Here is a 23,828-nt window from a genome sequence, read left to right on the forward strand (position 1 = left end):
TGGCTGAAACTGATGTCAAACGTCAAATCAATATCAATAAATACAAGACATTGAGTTGGTGAACTTTTTTAATGTGAAAATAATACTGTCTTTGATTTGTAGTATATATGTGCACAGACAAACGGTTGTTAGGGGTGCAAATGAAAGCTGAAATTCTGTCATTTATTCATTTAAACTCTTTATTTAAACTAGGCTAAATTACAAAGAACAGTTCTCAAACTCAATGTTTGCAATATAACAGGATCAGATAAGGAATCTCTCTTGTTTACTTGCATTTAGAGTTACAATGGTTCAATTGAGGGTGTACAACTGAAGAGAAATTAAATAATATAAACAACAGTGCATCATCATTCATAGTACGAGTACATCAAATGATGGGGTGACCAATTAGACAAAGCATTTTATACTTATACCAGTAAATACATTGAAATTATACTAGTAAATAACTTTAAATACATGGCATGCAAATTCATGGTGCGCCCCATACAGAGTTGTGCACTTCCGCCTGCTTCTGCAGCAAGAGCTACGTATCATTACTGGCATTCTAATCCAGTCACACATCATTTATATATTTCCTTAATTTGCCAACACATTCACCATTCCATTTAATTTTACACCCTTTCTACTTTTTCCAGATTCACATTTCTTTAAACATTTCCACGATATCATTTTTCTCTCCGTAATTTAGCGCAGATGTGTAAAAGAAAAAAAAAAAGAGGAAAACAAGGGTGTTGATGGTGGCTCACAAGCAACGTGAAGTTCCACGGTGTCAAAAAACGATACCTGTCAAAATAAATCGGAGGGCAAATATACCAGCACGTCTTAAACCGTTATATAATTTTAGAATAATACTGCAAAAAAATATCATCACACAAATTATATCACGCGTAGTTTTACTTATTCCGCAAGACCACAAATCCAACGCGTGGAGCATGGGAAAACCTGCGTGCCTTTATTTTGAAGGGCAAGACCCGTAACTTCCGCATAGCTTGACAGAGGTGCGCGACGTTGTCATTCTGGGTCGGTCTCCGCATCCCGAGTTAAGAGAGACGGCTCTGAGGCAACCGTGTGTACCCGGTGAACAGTGCGCCCGTAGAAGCGAAGGGTCCCGCCACTTTGTGAAGAACAGAGAAGCGCAGCGTTGGAGAGCCGAGCCCGCGTTAAAATGAAGACGCGACAGCCAGTCGGATGGGTCTATTTGCTAGTCGCCTATTTCACTTCATGCTCGGCGTTTTATCTTCCGGGTTTAGCTCCCGTGAGTTTTTGTGAAACAGCTTCCGAAGATTGCCAGGTATGGAAAACTCCAATGGCGTAACGTTGCGTTTTAGTTAATTTTAATGTCAAGAAGTCGTGAATGTGTGTGTTTTTGTGACGTCTTGATACAGCTGGAGGAGATAGCAGTAGCTTAGCCGCTTGTCCGCTAGGCCCCGGCTAATTGCTGGAACAGAACGCTGGCACGTCGTGATGATGCTTGGGCACTTTCCCCTTGCTCCCCCCTTGCTGTTGATTGCTACGAAAGTACACAAAAGGCGCTCTCTGGTCTTGACGCGTTCCCCTCTTTGAGATTTCTTTAAATTGTAAGAAATGTACACGCATGCTAGCGTAAAATGACGATCGGTAGCCGACATCTGCTTGTGTCGAAAGTTTAAATTACAAACCAGTAACCATCTCTTGGCCTTTCTTCCCACTCCATTGCAAACGTTTCTGGCGTGGCGTGATAATTATTTATCTACTTAGCTCCTGTCAGTGTCGGGCGCATTATCTGGTAGGGGAGGCTGGCTTTTTAATGTCCTATAAAAAGAGTTGCATTTGAACGTCTCTCTTGTCTCCACAGTCGCAGATTGAGCTGTTCGTTAACCGCTTGGACTCAGTGGAGTCTGTTCTGCCCTATGAGTATGACATGTGAGTCCCACCTTTTTTTCTCTCTCTTTAACATTTTTAGATCAAAGTCGTCCTGATCAGTGTAATTTTCCTGTGGATGACCATTTATTTGTTTTGCCAAAGGTTCGACTTCTGCAAAGATGTCCATGAGAAGAGGCCGTCGGAGAACCTGGGTCAGGTGCTGTTCGGTGAGCGGATTGAGTCTTCCCCTTACAAGGTGAGGTGGCAAATGTGATCCTTGTTTCATTCAAAGTGTGCGTGGAGATGCATTGATCGATCAGTCGGTCGGTTTACCCTTGATCCTGTAGGAGAAATGCTTGAATTCTCCCCTTCTATCAGTCTAAAAAGTACATTCACTAATAGCACGTGGCTCAAGTTCTTTTTTTTTTTAGTTTGATAAACTCAAAAAGTTATGAATGTATGCTATGATACTAAAATGGGCATGATCTTATATTCCCTTTGTTTTTATTGGATAAACAAAATACAGAATGTTGGTGGGAATCAGTATTAGCAGGTCAGACTTTAAAGAGAACAATACCAAAACGAATGGGCTTTGGCCAGGAAAAGTCTGATTAGTGCATCTTTACATGTTTGTATCGTGTTCTGAGCCGGCTATTACATCGCCTGCGTTTCTTTCAACAGTTCAACTTTAAAGAAGAAGTAAAATGCAAGAAAGTGTGCACAAAGTCGTACAAAGCAGCCGACAAAGATGACGTGGCAAAGCTGGATTTTCTCAAGATGGGAATGCAGCTGAACTATCAACATCACTGGTTAGTGAGAGATGCACAATATGCACGCTCTAATGATTTCCTCTCCAAAGCTGGTAGTGATCTTTCAAAAATAAGAGTACACCAGCAAGGGGAAAATATCTAAGTAAACAAATGTAAATGTATTTCCAGGATTATCGACAACATGCCAGTGACATGGTGTTACGAAGTTGAGGAGGGTCAAAGATACTGCAACCCAGGCTTCCCCATTGGCTGCCTGGTCACATCGGAGGGTAAAGCGAAAGATGCCTGTGTAATTAATGTGAGTTGCACTTTCTCCCCTTTTTTGGGATTTTTCTGCTTTTTCTTGTTTTATAAATAAATAAATAAATAATAAAGAGAGATTCAAATAAAAGTGGCAATTAGCCAAAACATGTTAGTTAAAGTCCATTTTTTTTCTCCAAATATGGAGTTCCAACAGAGAAGACATTGTACAGTTAAAGTAAACTAAACGGCATTAGTGTAGTGGTTGTAAACCTCGTTGGACTTTATAATTCAACCAAACTAGTTTAGCTTTACCGACCAGTAATACCTGCTGGAGCAGTGTGGCAGGATAACAGCCATACACGGACGAGCACAATACAAAGAATAAATACGCCATGTGAGAGTCTTTAATGGCAATGCATTGTTTTAACCAGTATGTAGTTTAAATTAAATATGTAAGGAGCTGTTAAAGATCTGTATACAAGGTTATGAACCTTTATATAAAGCTTATAACTATGCCTGTACTTTCATTTGTCTTTTAACACATTCAAGTAAAATTATCGCTGGAATGGATCTAGATTAGTTTTTTTTTTTTTTTTTTTTTTTTTTTCAGTCCGACTTCAACAAGAGAAACACGTTTTATGTCTTCAACCATGTGGACATAAAGATCAATTACCACAGTGGAGACTCAGAGAGTTGGCACGGAGCTCGCCTGGTTGCTGCCACTCTTGAACCAAAGAGGTAAGTGTTGAGTGGATGTGGACGGAAAATCTATATTCTTTTTTTTTTTTTTTTTTATATCTTGTATCAAAATATACTGAGGTTTTCCATAATTTAGCATTTTAAAAGCACAAAGGGTTTCAGCCATATTATTCTGATGAGTTAAAGCACCTTTAGTTGGGTAGCTCAGAGTAACAAACTGCTGCTTCCTGCTGGTCAGCTGGTTGAAAGGCCACCACCGCTATCCTTTGCTCACAATAAAGACAAAATTATCTCTTCTTGAAATCTTCTCGGTCACAGGAAACAAAACAACCTCTGTTGTCATTTATAAACTAATAATACATCAAAATAAGGATAAACGCTATAGATGACAATGTTATAACTGGCAAGTCCACATGCTCTATCATTTTTAAGCTGCTGTTGAAATAATAATTTTTCAGTTTTCAAATAAAAGCGTGCATAAATGGACCACGCTTATCGTACAACAGGAATGTCTTACAACTCGTGGTTAATGTTATGAGCTAAAATGACTGTCAGCTTTCCTTTTTAACTATTACGTTTTAACGAGACGTTGCTTTTTCAACCTTTTTTGCCAACAGCTTCAGTCACGCTGATGAAAACAGCCTAAATTGCGAAACGGGAGAACCAAAGGAGGTCCCAGTAGACGCTAAACAGGATGTGTCAATAGTTTACACCTACTCCGTGAGATTTGAGGTAAGCCCACCTCCATGTGTGACTTAACCTGTTAATGTGTTACCTGTTTATGAGCACTGAGGAGAAAAACGCGTTGCTGTGATGCTTTCTGTTTAAACAGGAAGATGTGCATATCAAATGGGCCTCTAGATGGGACTACATCCTGGTCTCCATGCCTCACACCAACATCCAGTGGTTTAGGTCTGAGCATGCTGTTCTTAACATTATCGCCATAGCTTCCTTCCACAGAAATTCGCCCGCTCATTCTTCGTGTTATTTGCATTAAAGGAGTGTCTTGTTGGTTTTACAGCATCATGAATTCCTTGGTCATTGTGCTTTTCCTGTCGGGCATGGTTGCCATGATAATGCTGAGAACCCTGCACAAGGACATCGCCAGGTACAATCAGGTGGATCAGGTAAAGACGTTGTTTGACTTTCCTTCTCTGATGTGTACAGAAAAGGTCTATTCCAAATACATAGAAGGGCTGCATGTTTGCCCGCTGTGAATAAGACTCAATATCTGGATCATCTCTAAGATACTTTTAGGAGGCGCCTTAATTACAGCGACATCGTTTTCATAAGCATTCACATAATATTAAAATGCAACGTTTAAGTTGACCTTGCTTTTAGAATTTAGTTGTTTTTATGCTGCATTAATGCTAAATGTTGAGTTTGTGTAGAACAGTCACGGAAAATAGCAGAAAATAAATGTGATTTTTAAAAAGGCTTGGGCCCACAGCATTCAGATCGAGCTTGATTCGCTCTGGATTTATATCAGCATAGCGTGTAAAAAGAGAATAGGTTACTTTGGGCGCGAACTGGGTAACACACCAGTCACTCTTTAGCATCAGCACGTCAATGCGGCTGCTGCTGTTTCGTGTCTCGTGGCATTTTTTTTTCCTTTTTAAATTTGACAAATAACCGTTTTGACAAAGAACTCCCCCTGAACAGCAACATCACTTTGAATTATTGCACATCAAAAGCAATATTTCCTAGTCAGTTCTGCGCTCTGCCATGCTTCTGTTGCCATTGATGGCGGCTTGTTTTTAAGGTTTGTTCTCAAGACGGCAAATTTGTTTTTAGTGCAAATCATTAGCTACACAGAGAATGGTCAATGAAGTGTGCGGCTTGATTAAGCTGCATATTTTCCTTATAATTAACATGATTAAGTGTTCAGAGGATGGTCCAGGGGCTTCACCTATGATGCGTGTGTACGCACAAAAACTTGCGGCACAATGTTTAGCGCACAACTCGGTGCGTACAAAAATGAAACAACATTTGAGCTGCCGTGAAATTGTGCAACGGCTACACAAACATTTTCAATTAACCTTTCGTCACAAAGAACCAAACACACTCAAATATACTAAAATATAACTCCATTCAGTTTTATTTAACTCAAGGAGCGTCAAACACAATGTTTGTTTTCATGAGTTTGAGCTTTTATGGTTTAAGTCCATATAAAGATATGGAATTATGTTTAGCTACATAGAATAACATAATGCACCTCAAAAACCATGCATATGACCTGTCAGAGGTAAATTATAAATATTCCTCTGTTTTTGTCGCTTGCAGATGTAAGTAAGCATGGGTCTGCGCGCCGATGCTCATGTAACGCCTGCGAATCACCTTTTTCCGTCTCTCTGAAAGAGAAAACTGGGTCGGATGAGCAGCTTAACTCCCCTCCAGTCATGTGTGATGATCCTGAGGTGGAGACAATCACATGTCCGTGAATGGCTGCATAAAGGAGCCGGTGTTAGTGGAACGACGGCAGCGTAGGCACAGATTTAAAGTCCTCCACAAAGTGTGTTTGGGGAGAGACTAGCTAACAGAAGGAGGGGAGGCATATTGACGTCATTACAGTGATTTGGTGCGCATTACAACGATCGGCATGAAGCTCAATGCAGCGGCTAAACGGCGCCGTTTGGATTTGACTTGACATTTTAGAAGAAAACAACCCAGCTACTTTATTTGAGTCGCTGATGTCTTTCTTTAGACAGGAGCTGAGTGCCCTCTGGGTATTTATGCTGATTTGCATGTATTTAGTGGCGGGGACAGGGCAGCCCAAGAAACACGTGAACCAGCGCGTTATTTCTCGCACATCTGGATCTACCGGGGCAACATGTGCGGTGCGCGCAGTTTCGTACGTCGGAGTCAAGTTTCAGGATTTCTCCCTGCTGCCGACGTTTACCACGAAAGCCGTGCACTCTTTTGTGCACGAGGCCCCGGGTCTTTATGACTTTCACACAAAAATAAAACGCTACAAGAGATCTTAAGACACAAGTGTTGCTGATCTCGGTGAAGATGAGTTGTTGAGCGGAGAATTGCGTCATGATTTTACGATTGCTTACTCACACAAGACAAGCCTACTTCCTCTTCCTCTTGGTGTTGCAAAAGCTGTGTGTTAGAAAAAAAGTGACCTCCGGATATCATCAGGCTGCACTCGTGCCAACAGTTTAAACATTAAAAAATAATGATGATGATGATATATTAGTAAACGTTTTCTCTTCATGGAAATTATTACAAACAATAGATTATTGCAGCTGTGGATGATTCATTAAACAGGGATGGTTGTTAGTCGTTGGTTGTCTTGTGTTTACATGCTTAACGTCCTGCATCGACGTGCACAATATACAGATGGATCTCAATAGGTGTGAATGTGTTTTAGTACCGTAATTCATTAGGAAAAAAAAATAAACTATTATATCCATTTCAATAAGACCAATACAAATGTATCAATTTGTAATCTGTCAATATAAGTTTCATTTTTTTAACCAAATTATTGAAATTAAATAACTTTTCACTGCTATTCTCATTTATTGAGCTGCAACTGCATTTCTATTCCTGAATGCAAAAAGGGGCTTTTGTTGCTGACTCTGATGTAAATCAGTAATCAGTGTTTTATGTAGCATGTGAGGGGTTGAGGGCGAAGCAGGCGGGTCGGTGCTGTAGGAACTCGTGCTCATTCTAGATAAGCTTACAGCTGCATGTGTTCCCTTAGTTTGAATATCTCACCAAATTAGTCGTAGTTATTGGAGAAGAGTTTTGTTTTTGTTTTTTTTGGGAAGCAGCATTGTTCCCCGGTCTGCCTTTGCTTGTTTTTTGTGGCTCATGCTTTTTAACCTGCAGCGTAAAAATACCACCCAGCACGAGCCCATTCTATCCAAAATTACCAATATTCTGTTACATTTCACAGGGAGACTTGGTAAAGCTTACGCCGACCAAGGAAAAGTCTTTTCTGCCCTATGTAAGCTTAATGAAAACACTTCAAAGATCTCTTTTTATGGTACCTAAATCAGGTGCTTGGGTGTGTATAATTCTGGCAAACAGAAAACATCTGGTATGTAAAATGTGGTGGGGATATTTAACATTTTTATTACATTTTCAAAAAAAAAAATAGAAAATCTAATTTTGTTTTCCCCTAAAAAGAAAAATACACTATTGCTTGAAATGTAATAGTTTGTTCCCACCAAATTTTACACCTTCCTTTTTTTTCAGTCTTCACTTACATTTGCTTGGTAAGCAGGAAACTGTCTGGTGGCTGGGGAACCTTTTTAACTCATCATTTCCAGTTTTCAGTCACATCCCTGACTCTTGTGTCGACCTCTGTCCCCCAGGAGGATGCGCAGGAGGAGTCGGGGTGGAAGCAGGTCCACGGGGATGTCTTCCGTCCTCCCAGGAAAGGGATGCTGCTGTCTGTCTTCCTTGGACAGGGCACCCAGATCTTCATCATGACCTTTATCACACTCTGTAAGGAAGTTTTCACTTTCAGCTGCACACAACAGGTTTCACATTCATCCAAATGGTAAAATCTGCTAAACTCTTGTAGTTTAAAAAAAAAAAAAAATTGGCCTCCTCTTGCTTCTGGTCTGGGTCGATGCCTGTTCCACGTGAACCAAGGATTGTTTAAAAGGTTCCATCTAGTGCTTATTTGCGTACCTGACACCTAGATTTACATCTGTTGTATGTGCTACAGTGAAACGAAGAAGCTTGACTGCAAAACAGTCGTTATTTTGTATAATGTGAACAAATTCAGTCCGTACGACAGGGGCGTCGAAATCATTAAAAAGGGCTGGTTGCACGTGTATAGATGATACTTTTGATTTCATAATTTAATTTCAGTTCACATAGAAATATAAAAAAATGCACAGTAACATAAAAGTAGTACCCTCATGTCCAGTTTATACAGTTTATTTGTAAAAAAAAATTTTTATTGGGATGAGTTATACTTTAAACTCATCATTCTGGGTTGTTCTAATGTGTTGTGTGAAAACCGACCTCTAGTGGCAGGATGCTGTTACTACACAGTAAAAAAAAAAAATCAACATTTCCTACAGGAGGCACAGTTTCAGCCACTTTATACAATTTAAAAGGATATATGCCTCTACTTTATGACATGATATGCCTTTTTTGGCTCTAAAGGGCCGGACAAATTTCCTTGACGGTCCGAATTCGGCCCACAGGCCTTGAGTTTGACACCTGTGCTTGCATGTCTTATGCGACCCTGGTTTTTTTTTTTTTTTTTTTTTTTTTTTTAAACATTGCTTGGCACAGAATATTTGAATTCAAGTTTCCATACCTTCTGAATTATATGATGCAGTTTGGAGTCATATCTAGTTTTTACACTAAGTTATTAGCTAACCTAGCAAACGTATCCCATTGTTTTTGTGTTGCATATTCTACATATAGTGGTACTTTAGTTTAAAACGGTGCACTGCTGACTTTTTGTCCCCTGTAGTCCTGGCCTGTCTTGGATTCCTGTCTCCTGCCAACAGAGGAGCTCTGATGACTTGTGCTGTGGTGCTCTGGGTCCTGCTGGGCACGCCTGCTGGCTACGTGTCTGCACGGCTTTACAAAAGTAACTGTCCACTTTCTACCAAAATTACATTTTTACAGAAGTAGCTGTGTGTTTTTTATTTTATAAAGTTGGGTTGTTTTGAAGTCTTTGTGATTGGTCTCCCTCTCAGCTTAGAGAATGCAGTTTGGATTTCAGATATTTCTTTTTTTTATACATATTATTTAAATAATTTAGCAAGAATATTGGATCTAAATGTCAAAAACATAATTATCCCAGCCTTGGTAAGCTGATCTGAGAGCACACACGTTCTAATACTGAATTGATATCTACTCATCAGTACTCACCAAGTCCTTGATGAAAAGTTCAGCTCAGAATATGTTAATTAAAAGCAGTTTTATTGTTCCTGTCAAAGGGCTAATGTGTGCTTCTCTTATGATCAGCTTTTGGAGGTGAAAAGTGGAAGACCAACGTCTTGCTGACAGCACTCCTCTGCCCAGGGTATGTTAATTAGTTTGCCAGATGCTCGGCAGCCATTTTTCTCTCAGCTGCTGGTCCTGCCAGGTCTGTAGCTTTGTACGCTGTGTGTCATCCAGCACACGTCTTACCTTTTTGTATTGTTTGTTTGTTTGTCGTGTTCTTTAGGATTGTGTTTGCGGACTTCTTCCTGATGAACCTGATCCTTTGGGTGGAGGGCTCCTCTGCTGCAATTCCCTTTGGTACTCTGGTGGCCATTTTGGCCATGTGGTTTGGAATCTCTGTGCCCCTCACTTTCATCGGCGCCTACTTTGGATTCAAGAAACCCGTGAGTTAGATCCTTCCGAGTTGACAAAAAACATATTAACTGACCGAATATAGACAAATAAATTTTTATTTTTGATACTGTTTGGTTTGGCGCAGGCAATTGAGCAACCGGTGCGGACAAACCAAATCCCCCGTCAAATTCCCGAGCAGTCCTTCTTCACTAAACCCATCCCTGGCATCGTGATGGGTGGGATCCTTCCCTTCGGTTGCATCTTCATCCAGCTTTTCTTCATCCTCAACAGCATTTGGTAAGAATCACCAGCTCACATTTCAGACGCCCTGACGTGATTCCAGCGCGGAGGAGTGAAGGTCTGCTGTGTCCGTTGTCGTTACGCGTTTTTAGGTCCCATCAGATGTACTACATGTTTGGCTTCCTGTTCCTGGTTTTCCTCATCCTCCTGATCACCTGCTCTGAGGCCACCATCCTGCTGTGCTACTTCCACCTGTGTGCCGAGGTACCTTCACGTTTAGCCTGGGCTTAATGAACCCAGTTAACGCGCCCTAACGCGTCGTCTTTTGCCTCGTTCATCAAGGACTACCATTGGTGGTGGCGCTCGTTCCTGACCAGCGGCTTCACGGCAGTCTATCTCTTCATCTACGCCGTGCACTACTTCTTCTCAAAGCTGCAAATAATCGGCGCGGCCAGCACCATACTGTACTTCGGATACACTATGATTATGGTTCTCATCTTCTTCCTCTTCACAGGTAAGATCTCCACTTTCATACATTTCTGCTCTTTTCTGTAAAAGCAGTTTTTATTTTCTCTCCGCTCAGGTATGTCGCAGACGTCAATCTATTGCATCCCTCGTTAAATGCAATAGAAGAGTTTCAAATCAAGATTAGTACGAGTTGTGCTGTTTCTTCAAAGATACTCTGATAGGAGCCACTGTCGGTTTACCAGTAGGAGGAGCGTTCAAGATCCCGGTCTCAGAATAGACATCAGCAAGCTTTTCTGTTTTGCGCAACATTTGTTTGCCGTCGTTTTTTATTGGCCTTTTGTAGTTACACAGGTGCATCTCAGTTAAGTAATCTAGTAGAAATATTTTATTATTTCATTAAAAGTGCAACTGATAGCGATTTGTTACACACGGTTGCTTACGTTTCTCAGATAATCTAAATATTAATTAAGAAAAATCTTTTTTTAATACAGTAATGTTCTATTATGGCCTGAGCACCAATGAGGCAGACTGCCGTCCAGCAGACTTTCATTGACACTTTGTACAGGGGGTGTAAGCCTCTAAAGCAGCTGGCTTGATGAGTGCTGTATGTGAGGATGCACTGCAAAAACTGATCTAAAAATAAGTAAAGATCTCTTGAAATTAGTGCGTTTATCCTTGATTTGAGCAGGTAAATCAAATTATCTGCCAATAGAATTAGAATTTTTACCCCTAAAATAAGGTAATTATATATAATGCACTTGAAATAAGACGATGGAGATGAGTTGCTCCTGTTTTAAGTGCAAAAAATTTATTCCATTAGCAAAGCATCTTATTTACCTGCTCAAATCAAGGATAAATGCACTCATTTCAAGAGCATTTTAGTTATTTTTAGCTCCGTTTTTGCAGTGTGTTATTGTAAAGTTGAGTGGAAGGAAAAAATGCTGTAGAAAAATGTAGACAACTGCCACCATCAGAGTCCTGAGATGATTGTGAACCAGAGCCGCCACATGGAGATTTCCAGGACATGGGCAGCTGTGGCGTTCCTGAACCAGAAACAACAGCAGAAGTTTTGTGCCTGATTTAAGAAGACAAATTGGACGGTCGGTCTTGATTTAGGGAGCTAAAGGCCCGTTTACACTACACTTTTTTAACCGAGCCGAGACCAGTCCGAGCTCGGTAACCGAGATAACTCTTGTGTGTAAACGGTCAGCAGACTGAACCAGACCGCGCTAACGATAACCGGACCGCGCTAACTGCAGACCAGTTCATCAGCAGGTCTCGGACTGGTTTTTTTTGGCCCGGTTCCCTGAGAACGAGGAGCGCATGAGCAGACCGCGTCATGCCCTTACAGTCAGCTGACTGTCAGCGGTTTTTCCGCCGTGTCTGGCTGCACGTCCCGATTCACACTCCATTCAGACAAATTTCAGACATTCATAATAATACTAGCTTCCTTACCATGCCACACGATTTCCAGAGATGACTCTGCTTATGAACCTCAGCGTCTGTTGTTGTTTCCTGCGTCTGTAAATCCTTATTAGACGTTCATTTGTCTTATCCACGTCCCAAAAGCCGACTCTGTCTAACAATAACATCCTGAATGTCACGGGCGCCGCCATTTTGATTTGCTCGGTCCCGCCTTCAATCCCAGAGAGCGGTAGTACCGCAGATCGCCACTAGGAGGCGAGGAGCAACCAAGGAACCAAGATAACCGAGATAACTCTTGTGTGTAAACGGCTGCATTTATCTCAGTTAACTGGACCAAGCTCGGACCGGTCTCGGCATGGCTTGGTTTTTAGGTGTAGTGTAAACGGGCCTCATGACATCTGCCAGTGGTGGTCTGCTGTGTGTTTCCAAGACCAGAGTCGGCACTTCCTGCTTCCCTCTACTGCAAAGCTTTATCAAGATGCCGCTTTCCAGCAGAAACAGTTTCTTAGAAAGCCACATTGGTGGCCATATGAACTCAGGGTTGCAGATCTACGTGGCACTGTCGAGCTTACTTGCCGGTTCAAATGAGATTCAGGTTGTCAGCGGAAAGCGGATAACATTAAGTAGCGAATAATGAGCGCATACCCGCCTAGTCTGTATGTTGCACAAGATCATTTGCCTCACTATGATGCTGATGGTGACACATGTCCTGGTATTATGCTGTCATTAGGCAAGATAAAAATTAGTCGGTGGCGCCGCTCGTCACGGCTGCTCTGTTTGACAATGTCTTGGGTCAGAGCTATAAGTAGCGAGTGGAGAAGATGTCAAAAGATTATCGCTGCAAAGTAGTTCTGCAGTTCAAGAAAAAAAGATTAGTTTCCCTCCTAGCTTCTAGTTTTGATTTAAATAATCCTAATCCGAATCATTCCCTCTTTTCACGTTTTATTTAGTTGTCTGTCTTTGCCATCTCATCCCAACTTTGATCCCAACTTATTTCGGCTGGGGGCTTCATGTGTGACCCCCCCGCCCCCCCATTCAGCACTCAGACAGGATTTTCTACCCAGATGAAGTGATCCACAATTTTAACTCAGACACACCGAGCCCAGCCTGATATGTTCTTTCCTTAACAAAATGATGTGTGTGTGTATATATATACATATATATTTTTGTGATATCTCGTGTCCATCTGCAGTATCAAATTGATTGCAGGTAGAACATCTTGGACCGATCAGGATCCAGGTCACAGAGTAATCTCCTGACCTGAGGTTTTAGAAAACCACTAAACTGTGTTTGATAGAATGTAATTAGAACATAGCTAATTAGCTAATTATATTAATTACTATGTTTGCAAACCAATGCTACTCTATTTCCCCCCTAATGACACTGTTGGTAATCAGATATTGTTTTTGTAATTGAAACTGTTTACGGTTGTGTATGACAGCAGAATAGATGCGTGCTCGCTGCGAACTATTAGTATTTTTTTTACATGTGCAATTTTGCACTTTTTCCTGTAAGAGTGTTTGTGTGGATACTATTTTATTATATATATTTTTTGCAATACATTTGTTAAAGTTCTTAGCTATGAAGAGCATTTTTCCAGGATTTTAAACAATGACAGGAAAAAAGTAAAACACTATTTTGGAAATTCAAGAGGGGTTTGGTCATTTATTCTTACAGCCAACCTGGAAAAAGCTTAAAAATATTTGATGTAACATAAAAAAGATGTCCCACTGCATTTCAGAACTTATATAGTAACAAATGTATCTACTACATTTAATGTGTTCTATGTTTACATTATAGTAGCTTGGATTGTTGATAAAAATGCAAGTATTAATTGGATGTTCCGAGTCAATTGAATTGAGACGATCAACACACGTCTGCCTTACTTGAATGGCATATTTATTTTATTTTTTATAAACATTTTTATCTTTCCCATTTTGAAGAGAAATGGACTTTTGTGTCCCATCATATTTATATCACAGAGAATCAGGAAGTCCTAAATCACAAAGTATCTAAATGCTCTGATCAGTTTAAAACTCACCACACATTTATCCATAGGAATTATTGAGTAACAATAGGTGGCTTTGGTAATTTTGTTATAATTATATGTGTGTTTTCATCATTTCCTAAATTAATCTTTCATACTAAACGCAATAATGTTGCTTAACTGTTGCACATTGCTCAGAGTTAAATTTTGTTCTTGAATCACAAGAAAATTTTCGTGCCTTATACAATCGTATAGGTCTGAACAATTAATCGCATTATCAATATAATCGCGATTTTAAAAAAACGCAATTTCCAAATCGCAGAGTCTGCAATTTTTGGCTATGTAACAATTAGGGAATTAGACACATCCATTAGGTGTCGGTAATATGTTTAAAGTGGGTTTGCCTCCACATGGAAGGGAAGACAGTTGCAGCAGTGAGATAATCTAATTTTATTACTTGTTTTAGAGTTTATATAATCATACATAGCATTAAGTACAGGTCAATCAGTTTAATACATAGACTTGCTTGTTGGTTGGACTTTATGTTCAACAAGGATTGATGTCCAAATCAACTAAAAGCTGTTCTCTTGAATAATATTCTGATTAATAGAAACATTAAAAATTCTTGTTTTAAATAGTCCTTGTTTACAAACATCTTTATTTAGAGGCCATTTTTGTTGCTTGTGGTTAATGCAGAGAAAAGTCAAAAGTGCAATTTTGGTTGAAATATATCGTAGGCAGAACGCAATCATTTCTGCTTTGAGTTTAGATGCTGTGGGTGTTTTTAGTAACTAATCTGCACAGCGAGGAAACAAGTTGATTTATTGATTGTATATGTTTAAAAAGACATGATGAATTAAACTGGGGAAAAAAATCGCATTAAGTTGCAATATTAAGAAAAAAAAAAATCGCAATTAGATTATTTTCCAAAATCGTTCAGCCCTACAATCGTAGTAAACTTATTTCTATTTTAAAGTTTTAAGCAATTTTTACCAGAGGTGCCAGTTTTGGTACCTGATACTGTAACCCTACCATGTTAATGTCGTGGTTAATTTATTTGAAATATTTTGGGTTGTTTTTAAGATGTGCCTTTTCTGTCTTCTTCTTTTTAGGTACAATTGGGTTCTTCGCTTGCTTCTGGTTTGTAAACAAGATCTACAGTGTGGTCAAAGTGGACTAGAGGGCCGAAGCGAGGACTAACCTCTTGGCTGCCGCAGCGCCGGGCTCCTGGGTGCTGCCTGGGTAATGAAGTGGTCTAAACGGGCCGGAACTGAAACCATCACGTCATAGAAAAAAAACTTGCAGAGCAGAGCCTGTCCTTTCTTTGTGCTTTAAACCTCTGTTGCTTTTTTTTTCTTTTTAAATATAAATATATATATATATCATATTGTTTCACTGTTGACCCATAATACTCTGAGTGGCGCCTTGAAAATCAGTGAGGGTTCCAGTGATCGAGTTGGCACTATGAGCCGTTTGTTTTACTTTAATTTTCTAAAGAAAGTAAGAAATTTAGTGTTTTGGTTTTCTATTCTTTCACGGCTAAATGCTCCTTCTTTTTTTTTTTTTCCTCTATCTGTTCTGTAATGATTTGGAAAACAAAATGTACATATGTTGTATAAAGAGGGAGAGTGAGAATGCTTCGTAAAGACTGTCACCATTATGAAATCCTCCTCTGGAGTTTTTCTTCTGCATACTTTGTTTGTTTGTTTGTTTGTTTTTTTGGTGTGAATTGGGCTAAATTTCCTTAAATACCAAACTGTAATGTAGTTTAAACATATAAAACACTGACGCTGATAAGATACATGTCCATTTTCTTAAATTTAAGATTCAGTAGAGTAGAAGGATGACGCAGGTACTGAAGGCACGCCTGTGCCATAGAGTGGATCCAGTGTGTTACATATTAAGAATGATCAGGCCAAGAGGTTGCTTATTATGTGCTCCATTGAGATGCATCCCTTAATGATCTAAAGTGGTTTGTTAAATTGGTAGTTGCATTTAACGCCGCTGCTGTATGCTCCAAGCAGCGGGAAGTCATCAGAGGTGAAACCTTTACAAATAAATGTAATTAATTCAAAGAGAAAACAATGGTTTTGTCTTTCAGTTACTGAACATGTCTGATCAGAGAGCTCTCCTTTCTACAAGCAAACGTATTCACCGCCTTGGCCCTATTCTGTTGCGTTCCCACCTGTAATTAAAATATTTTTTAATCATATTTTATGTGATTGATCTGCACCAAATCTAATGAAAATTGGCATCTGCATATCTATCCACTCCGCCTTTGTTGTGAGGGCCCTAACCAGTTCTGTTGCAACCAGTTGCTTTCAAAAGAACCATAATTAGTTAAATGAATTGACCACCTTTTCTGAAAGGCCCCAGAGGCTGCAACGCCGCTAAGCAAGAGCCATGAAGACCGAGGAACCTGCCAAACAAGTCGGGGACAATGTTGTAGAGATGTACAAGTCAGGGTGAGGTTATAAAAGACATCAAAATTCTCAAAGAGCACCATTAAATCCATCATCTTTAAATGGGAAGCACCTGGTACCACAACAAACATGCAAAGAGAGGACCGTCCCACCAGAACCCACAGATTGGGCGAGATGGGCATTAATCAGAGAGACCAAAGGTAACTCTGAAGGAGCTGCAGACTGGAGGATCACTGTAAGCCATACGCTCATAAAAATGGGCTTCATGAAAGAGTGGCTAGAAAAAAAAATCATTCCTTGGTGTTTAAAAAAGTAAGGAACGTGGGCGACTCCTCAAATGTATATGTAATGTAATTTAAATTGAGTAGAACCTGTCTGCCTGTGATTAGAGACTGACGGAGGTTCACCTTCCAGCCATACAATGACATGAAATGTAAAGCAACACTCCAGTGGTTTAAGGGAAAATGTTTAAATGCGTTGGAACGGCTTAGTCAAAGCCCAGACCTCTTTCCATTATAAAACTAAAACAAATTGGGAGCTGATTTTTTTTTTTAAACTTGGAGTAATTTAACTTGATATAATATAGTGGTGATAAATTAAACAAAAACTACCGTTTAATTCAGAGTGACCTTGTCGGAGGAAAAGGAAATGCCTGATGAGCATTTCTTGAACATATCTGCAAGTGATGCCATTTTTTTTCTTCTACATTACATATATTTTATTATTAAACAACAAACAGGATTTATTAATACAACCGAATGAATACAAAAGCAACCGAAATGTCGTTTTTCTTTTTCAAAGGCTAAAACACTCTTTTTTTTTTTTTTTTTTTTTTTTTGCTGCAATGCAAATGTTTCTTTTGAGAGATTCTGACAGGTTTGATTGTCAAATATAAGATTGGTTCATGTTTCTCTACTGGCCTGCTGGATAAATACAGGTTTATAACAAAGGCAGGTCTCATAAAGAAAAAGAAAACAATATATTACTATATAGTATGAAAAGTACAACACTAGGAGCAAAGTGAAGCAAACTTTTTAGAAATGCCAAAACGAAGATTAAACTTGCTTTATAAAATGAGCCCAAGTCAAGTTTACAGCTTCCTAAATATACATTTCTCCGTCTTAATCCCTTGTTAGATTTTTTACAGTCAGATGTTTGCATACACTCATCATAGCTATAAATGTTTAACTAGTTTTGGGGCTTTTAATAATGCGTTTGACTGATATCTTTCCAGGCGGGAATAATCAAAGAACACACCAATTCAGAGGTTTTTACAGGAAATGGAGACAGCTGGAACACCAGCATCCCTGGATGAACAGATCAGACCAAGAAAGAAGAACGTCCCTCAAAACGGACGCTCTCAAGATTGACAGAAATTTGCATCTACCCATGTCGACAAGTCAGATGTCTTCTGAATAAAACTGTACGGTCAAATTTAACAAAGATTAAGATTTAAGATTTGGTCGCGACGACAAAATAATTGGCCATATCATGGTGAGGCTTTTTGAACCTCAAAAAAAAAAAAAAAAAACACTGCACTGCATGCGATGCATGGTGTTGATTGCATCATGCTGTGGGGCTGTTTTGCAAATATAAAAACAATAAAATTCATAAAAATAATGCATGAGGACTCTGGCTGGATTCTTCAACTTCATCCTAGATGAACAGCTAGACAAATCTGGACACAATTAGGGCTTCTAAAATGAAAAATCACCCCCAAAACACACCAAAACCAACCGTAGGATGGATAAAGCAGGCTCATATTAAGCTTGCCTTTCTGAAATATTTGACCAATTCTTTTTACAATCTGAGACCTACGCCTGAAAGCCACTTTCCATAAACTCTGCCAATTTTAAAACGGAGAGAGTTGAAATATCCAACTAGAAGTATCCTAGAGGTATGTTGATAGATACAAAAAGTGTATAGTTAAGTTACAACTTGCTAAAGGTGAGGTTGTAAATGAATATTTGATCCTGATCCCCATTAAATTAAAATATATGAACCCAATTCCATTGTTTTAATAATCTGTACGATAATCATGTCACCCTGGAGAAAAAAAAAAAAGATCGACAGCATAATTAAAAGCCCAAGTTTTCTATAGCATTTATCCTCGTAATGAATGTATGTAAATTTCTGACTCCAACTATGAATGAGGCCCCTTTACATCTTTTTTTTCTGTGCTTTTTATTAAGAGGGTCGGAGGTATCTTAAACCTTTACGCGTGTTTAATGTAAGAAATGTGTTACATAAGCTCCCCTGGCTTGCAGCCTACTTTAAAAAGCTGGTAGACTGTTATATTTTTATCGCACGTCGCTCCCTGTGTCCTGTGGTGTAAAAGAAAATACTCTGTCTCCAAAGAAAGGCTGACGTTTAAAAGGCAGCAAATACTGAGTCCGAATATGGCACACTGAAGAGGTAAAAGCCTTAAGGTTTATCAGAATAAACTCAGACTGAGGCAAATGCGTTTGGCCATCGTAATACCTAAAGGGAATTATAACTCTTGTGTGTACTTTAACTTACAGGCACAATTAATAATGTTCTCTTTATTCTCCAAAAAGGCGTCTCAAGACTGAGAGCAGTTGCAAAAAAAACAAAAAAAAACAAAAACAAAGAAAAAACAAATATTTACAAGCTAAACATTAATATGGGCACAATAGTTTTCCTAATCTGCAAGCAATACCCTGAGTTTATATGGTGGAAATAAAGCTGTGCCCTCCAGCATGCTTCACATAAAAAAAAAAACACAAAAACAAAAGGTTTTGCTTCTGCAAACTAATAAATAATCCAAGATATAACTGGCCCGCGTCAGAACACAGAGGGTGTTTTATGTCAGCGCACGGTTTAACTCGATTAATTAAAACGAGGAATGTGTTAAAGGTCCGTTTTGAAGTTCAAACAGCAGTAATTACAATATTGGATCTTTCTGATGTTGCTTTTACAGACGGAACATAATGACAACTGCAAGACTTGCACATACAGTCTAACTTTTGAAAAAGCATTTACATTTTCAAAAAGTACCCCCCCCCACCCCCGTCGATCTCAAACAATTATTATAAATACGCATGACTGGATAAAAGTCGCTCCCTGGAGATTGTGTATTGAACTCCTTTGTACGAGCTTAAAGGGACAGTTCGGGATTTCTCATCTTTCTTGAGTTAATATCTTATCTGCAGTATTTGACGCTTCACTTAGTAAAAATTCAGATTAGTCGGTCTTGGGCGTTTAAGACAATTGCTCGTTCAATTGAGACTAAGAGCAAAGTGGACTTATGCCATCTTAAAATGACTCCAGGCTCAACATCTGATAGTAGTTTATCGGAGCACCATTTTATAAACCTTTAAACTGTTGTCTTGCTTGCTGTCTACACCCACTGCAAGCCGGGCACATCAGAGGCAGGAAAGCAGCATTTTAGGTGCCCCACCATGGATGGAAACACTGGAACACTGTTACGAAGTTTTAAAAGATGCATATCTGGCTTTGGGACTTTCTGATCCCTGTCTGCTTCATCTCACTCCAACCTGCAGGCAGGTGTTTAAAAGCTCCAATCCTGCGGTTCGGCCCTTTAGGAAGTGGCGAGCAGGGCGATATGGACCAAAAATTATATCTCGATATTTTTAGGCTCAATGCCGATATACGATATTTATCTCGATATGTTTTTCTTTTCATAAAGTAATTACAAAAAGGCCTCTCTGCATCAAAGCTTTATCCCAAATGTCTCACAGACACTTTTTTTTAACAAACAGCTGTAGATAAATATGAGAAAGAATAACCTACTGGATAAACGATATATAGTCTCATCTTATATCTAAATTTTTTTTTTTATCTCGTAATATTCCCCAGCCCAACTGGTGAGTCGAGGCGGGTGTTACAGGCCAGCTTTGATGACACAGGTTGGAGTGTTTTTGAAGCTTCCCCTGAAGTTGGAGGCCCCCAAAATTCAGCTTCCCCTACATGGGATGTAGGGAAAGTTTAAGGTAGAGTCTAATGTTAGCGTTTCAGACACGCATGTCATTATACCAGTAACGCACACGGCGCTGTACAACCTCACCTGGTGAGAATGCTCCTTTAAGGTTTGGGTTGCGTAAAACAGAGATCTAATGGTGTTTCGTTGGTTGCCGCTGCAACAAACAGCAGATCCAGCTGGTTTCCCAAAGTGTATTAAGGAAACGCTTGGAGTAGACGCCTCTCCTAGATCTGAGCTTCAGCTTCAAATGGAGCAGACCCTAGACACCAGCTTCTGGGAAAATGACCACCTAATGCCAGCATTGAAATAGTTCAAAGGTTTATAAAACAGCGTTCACATGAACGCCTCTGCTGTTTTAAGACCGTTGGAGTCTGCTGCCAGGTTATGGACTGTGGAACTAAAATGAACAAAGACGCCTAGGGTCGTTACTACAATTAAGATATTATCTGCTTTTTTTTTTTTGTAACATTTTAAGAAAACCTCTCTTCAAAAGAAAAAAAAATCCTCCGCTATCCTTTTTTTCTAACACAACCCATCAAAAGATTGACGAATGAAAGGTGAAGAATTCAGTACCGTCACTTACAATCTCAACAGGTTAGGTCCACATTTAGAACTGCCCAACTAGAAAGAAAACTCTTCACACAGAGTAAATAAGGACTTCTCGTCTGTTAGGCTAGATCACGAGCTTTGCCTCTCGTGAACGGGGAGCTCCCTCTCCGAGCTGAAACTGGTCGAGGTGGTCTCTCTACGGCTGTCCTTTGACTTCCTCTCACAAGTGGGAGAGTAGGACGTCGTGCACTCTTCCCACGTCTGCAGGGGGAAGACTCGGGCAGCCAGACTGGGGAGGTGAGGGTGAGCGCCGGCGCGCCCCTCCGCCGCGGCGAAGCAGCTCTCCGCCGTGGAGCTCTGGCGCGGGCGGCCCTGCTTGCAGAGCATCCCGTACAGCAACGCCAGGAACTCCTTCCTCACGCTGCGGTGCATGTAGCCGTAGATGTACGGATGTAGGCAGCACTGCAGGAAGAAGAGCACGAGGGCGACGGAGGAGAACCACGGCGGCACGGCGGCTCCGGCGCTCATCGATATGGTGTTCATGATGCTGTAGGGACCCATGCTGAAGATGTACGAGGCCATGATGACGAAGACCACGCGGGCGGCCTTGCAGTGGTAGTGGAACCGCCTGTGTCTGACCCGGACGGGGTGTCTCCGGCCCGCGTAGGGGCCCCCGGGGGAACTCGCCTGCTGGGGTAAGGACAGCCGCTGTGGGCTGCCGGGGCCCTGGAACTCCTGCTGGCAGGGCTGGGAGTAGGACTGCGTCTGTACGGGATGCACCAGGGCGTTCTGTCTGCGCGCCGCTCTGAACACCATCCAGTAGCACGCCAGCATGATCAGCACGGGGAGCCAGAAGGAAAAGGTGGACACCACGGCGGAGTAGGACAAGCTGGAGGACCACAACACCGTGCAGACCTTGCAGCGCCGGTCAAAGTCTATGACCCCCCAGCCGTAGAGAGGGGGGGTGCTCTGCAGGAAGCTCAGCACCCAGGTGGCAGCGATCAGGTTGGTGCCCAAGTGCGGGGTCATGCGGGTCGGGTAGGATAGAGGGTGAATGATGGCCAAATAGCGATCCACCGACACAACTATGATGGTGTTGACCCCGGTGAACGCAAAAAGGTGCATGAGCACCACGAGAGCTTGGCACAGCCGGGCATCCAGGGGCCACACGCCTGGCAAGGCGGCCGCGATGGCAAAGGGCATGACCAAGACGGTCTGGAGGAGGTCCGCCAAGAGGAGGTTGAGGACGAAGCGGTTGGCGACGTGAAGGAGCTGGGGCTTCCTCTGGAACACCAGGAGAACGACCACGTTCCCGAACAAGGAGAGGCACACGATCACAGATATGAGCACCACTCTCGCCACGCTGTCCGCCGAGGAGGACCACGCCGGGTCCCGACCGGAGCCGGACTCCGGGGGAAGGACGTCGGTGAAATTGGAGGCCAGAGCAGGTGCCTGGGAGCTTGACATGTTCCAGATGGGGGCCCCCCGGCGGCGGAGCGTTGACCGGGTGTCAGGTCGGTGCCATGCCGATCCGAACCTAGAACCTGCCCATCTGCTGCAGCGGGGCGCAGCAGCCTGTTCCTTCCTCAGCGGGTTTCGGCGCACAGCTCACATTGTTTTTAAACGCACTTCATCCAAAGTGACAACACCCCCCACAAGGCGCGAAAGCTGCCCACGCGTGTCATCCGCGAGCAGCTGAAGATAACCCACAGCGATTCGCCGTTCATGGCGATTAATCCCCCGAAGGCTTCACCAAAAAAAACAGGCCCCTTCTTCTCCTCCACCTCCTTCCTGCCGCCGACATCTGCTGAATGAAAAAAAAAAAAAAAAATGGAAGTCGGCGACAGCAGATGCCACCGTGCCAGCCTCCAGCGGCGAGAGCGGACACAATTTTTTTTTTATATCACCACCAGCCGCTAATCTGTCGCCTAAAAACGCAAAGATGATCAGCGAGGCGATAATTTGCCGGATGACGCTGCCGCCTCCGCCGCGCCGCGCTCCGTCTCCATCCCAGCCGCGGCTCCGGTCCTCGGCGGCGGGCTTCCACTGCGTGTCTTCACCCAGCGGGGGTCTCTCATCCAGACGGGCAGAGAGATCTTCTCCGCCGCTGCTCTTTTTTTCCCTTCTTCCTCTTCTTTCCTTCGGATTTCAAGGCGGATCGTTTAATTATTTTTATCAGCTTTGATTCCTCCTTAGCAGTGTTAGGCAGCTTACAGTCGGGTCTTGTCTCCGAGGTGTCAGAATGATGATGATGATGATGATGAAGAAGGGGGAGAATGAAAAAATCAGGACACCTGTACAGAAATCTCTCCCCCGCCGCCACCGCTGGCGCCGCTGGAGCTCGACACCGACCCCCTCCCTCCTCTGTTGTTATGAATGTGAACGCGTTTCACCATCCCGTCTGACATTTTATGCATCATAGAAACAATTAATGGCGCTATTCTAAAACCCAATTAAATAAATATATTTAAATGAAACCAACAATAAAAGGTCAAATGATCGTTTTCCCCTTTCTCTTTGTAAACGTCCTATTCATCAATCGGGTGCTCGCTTTATTCTGCGAAATATGCCATTTATGGCAAAGGAAACGAAACACGACTGGGTCTTTTCAAGAAGTTCATACAGAAATAGCCAAACAGAACTTTTCTGTAAATTTGTTGGGATTTTTTAATGACAAATCAGAAGGTGGTAACCTATATAATTTGGACGCAGAACGAAAAGGATTCATCTGTTTTAATACATACATACATACATACATATATATATATATATATATATATATAAAAAATATATAATGTTTTTTATATATATGTATTCTGTGCTTTATTGTCTCTCTTGTTATGTCTCTGCTCTGTCTTCTCTAACCCCAGTCAGTTGAGGCAGATGACCGTTCACTGAGCCTGGTTCTGCTGGAGGGTTTTCCTTTCCGTTAAAAGGGAGTTTTCCTCTCCACTGTCGCT

General features: G+C 41.4%; 2 protein-coding genes across 3 annotated transcripts; one reads left to right on the forward strand and one right to left on the reverse strand.

Annotated features, from left to right (window-relative positions):
* Positions 1 to 975: 975 nt before the first annotated feature.
* Positions 976 to 16,014, forward strand: LOC105925775 (transmembrane 9 superfamily member 2). Of its 2 annotated transcripts, XM_012861778.3 has the most exons (18): positions 976 to 1,291; positions 1,835 to 1,902; positions 2,005 to 2,098; positions 2,524 to 2,651; positions 2,781 to 2,910; positions 3,466 to 3,593; positions 4,172 to 4,286; positions 4,387 to 4,466; positions 4,576 to 4,681; positions 7,459 to 7,509; positions 7,880 to 8,012; positions 9,001 to 9,120; positions 9,501 to 9,558; positions 9,703 to 9,862; positions 9,958 to 10,109; positions 10,205 to 10,316; positions 10,395 to 10,566; positions 15,045 to 16,014. In XM_012861778.3, the coding sequence occupies exons 1-18, from the start codon at positions 1,166 to 1,168 to the stop codon at positions 15,110 to 15,112; spliced, it is 2,001 nt and encodes a 666-aa protein (XP_012717232.2). In that variant the 5' UTR covers positions 976 to 1,165; the 3' UTR covers positions 15,113 to 16,014. The 2 variants fall into 2 exon arrangements, with proteins under 2 accessions (XP_012717232.2, XP_012717234.2); XM_012861780.3 differs by lacking the exon at positions 7,459 to 7,509.
* A 4,160-nt stretch (positions 16,015 to 20,174) lies between these two features.
* On the reverse strand, positions 20,175 to 23,303 carry gpr101 (G protein-coupled receptor 101). Its single transcript, XM_012861713.3, has one exon. The coding sequence runs from the start codon at positions 22,333 to 22,335 to the stop codon at positions 20,998 to 21,000; it is 1,338 nt and encodes a 445-aa protein (XP_012717167.2). The 5' UTR covers positions 22,336 to 23,303; the 3' UTR covers positions 20,175 to 20,997.
* Positions 23,304 to 23,828: the final 525 nt, after the last annotated feature.

This window comes from Fundulus heteroclitus, chromosome 23, assembly GCF_011125445.2.
Source record: "Fundulus heteroclitus isolate FHET01 chromosome 23, MU-UCD_Fhet_4.1, whole genome shotgun sequence".
Lineage (NCBI taxonomy): Eukaryota > Metazoa > Chordata > Actinopteri > Cyprinodontiformes > Fundulidae > Fundulus > Fundulus heteroclitus.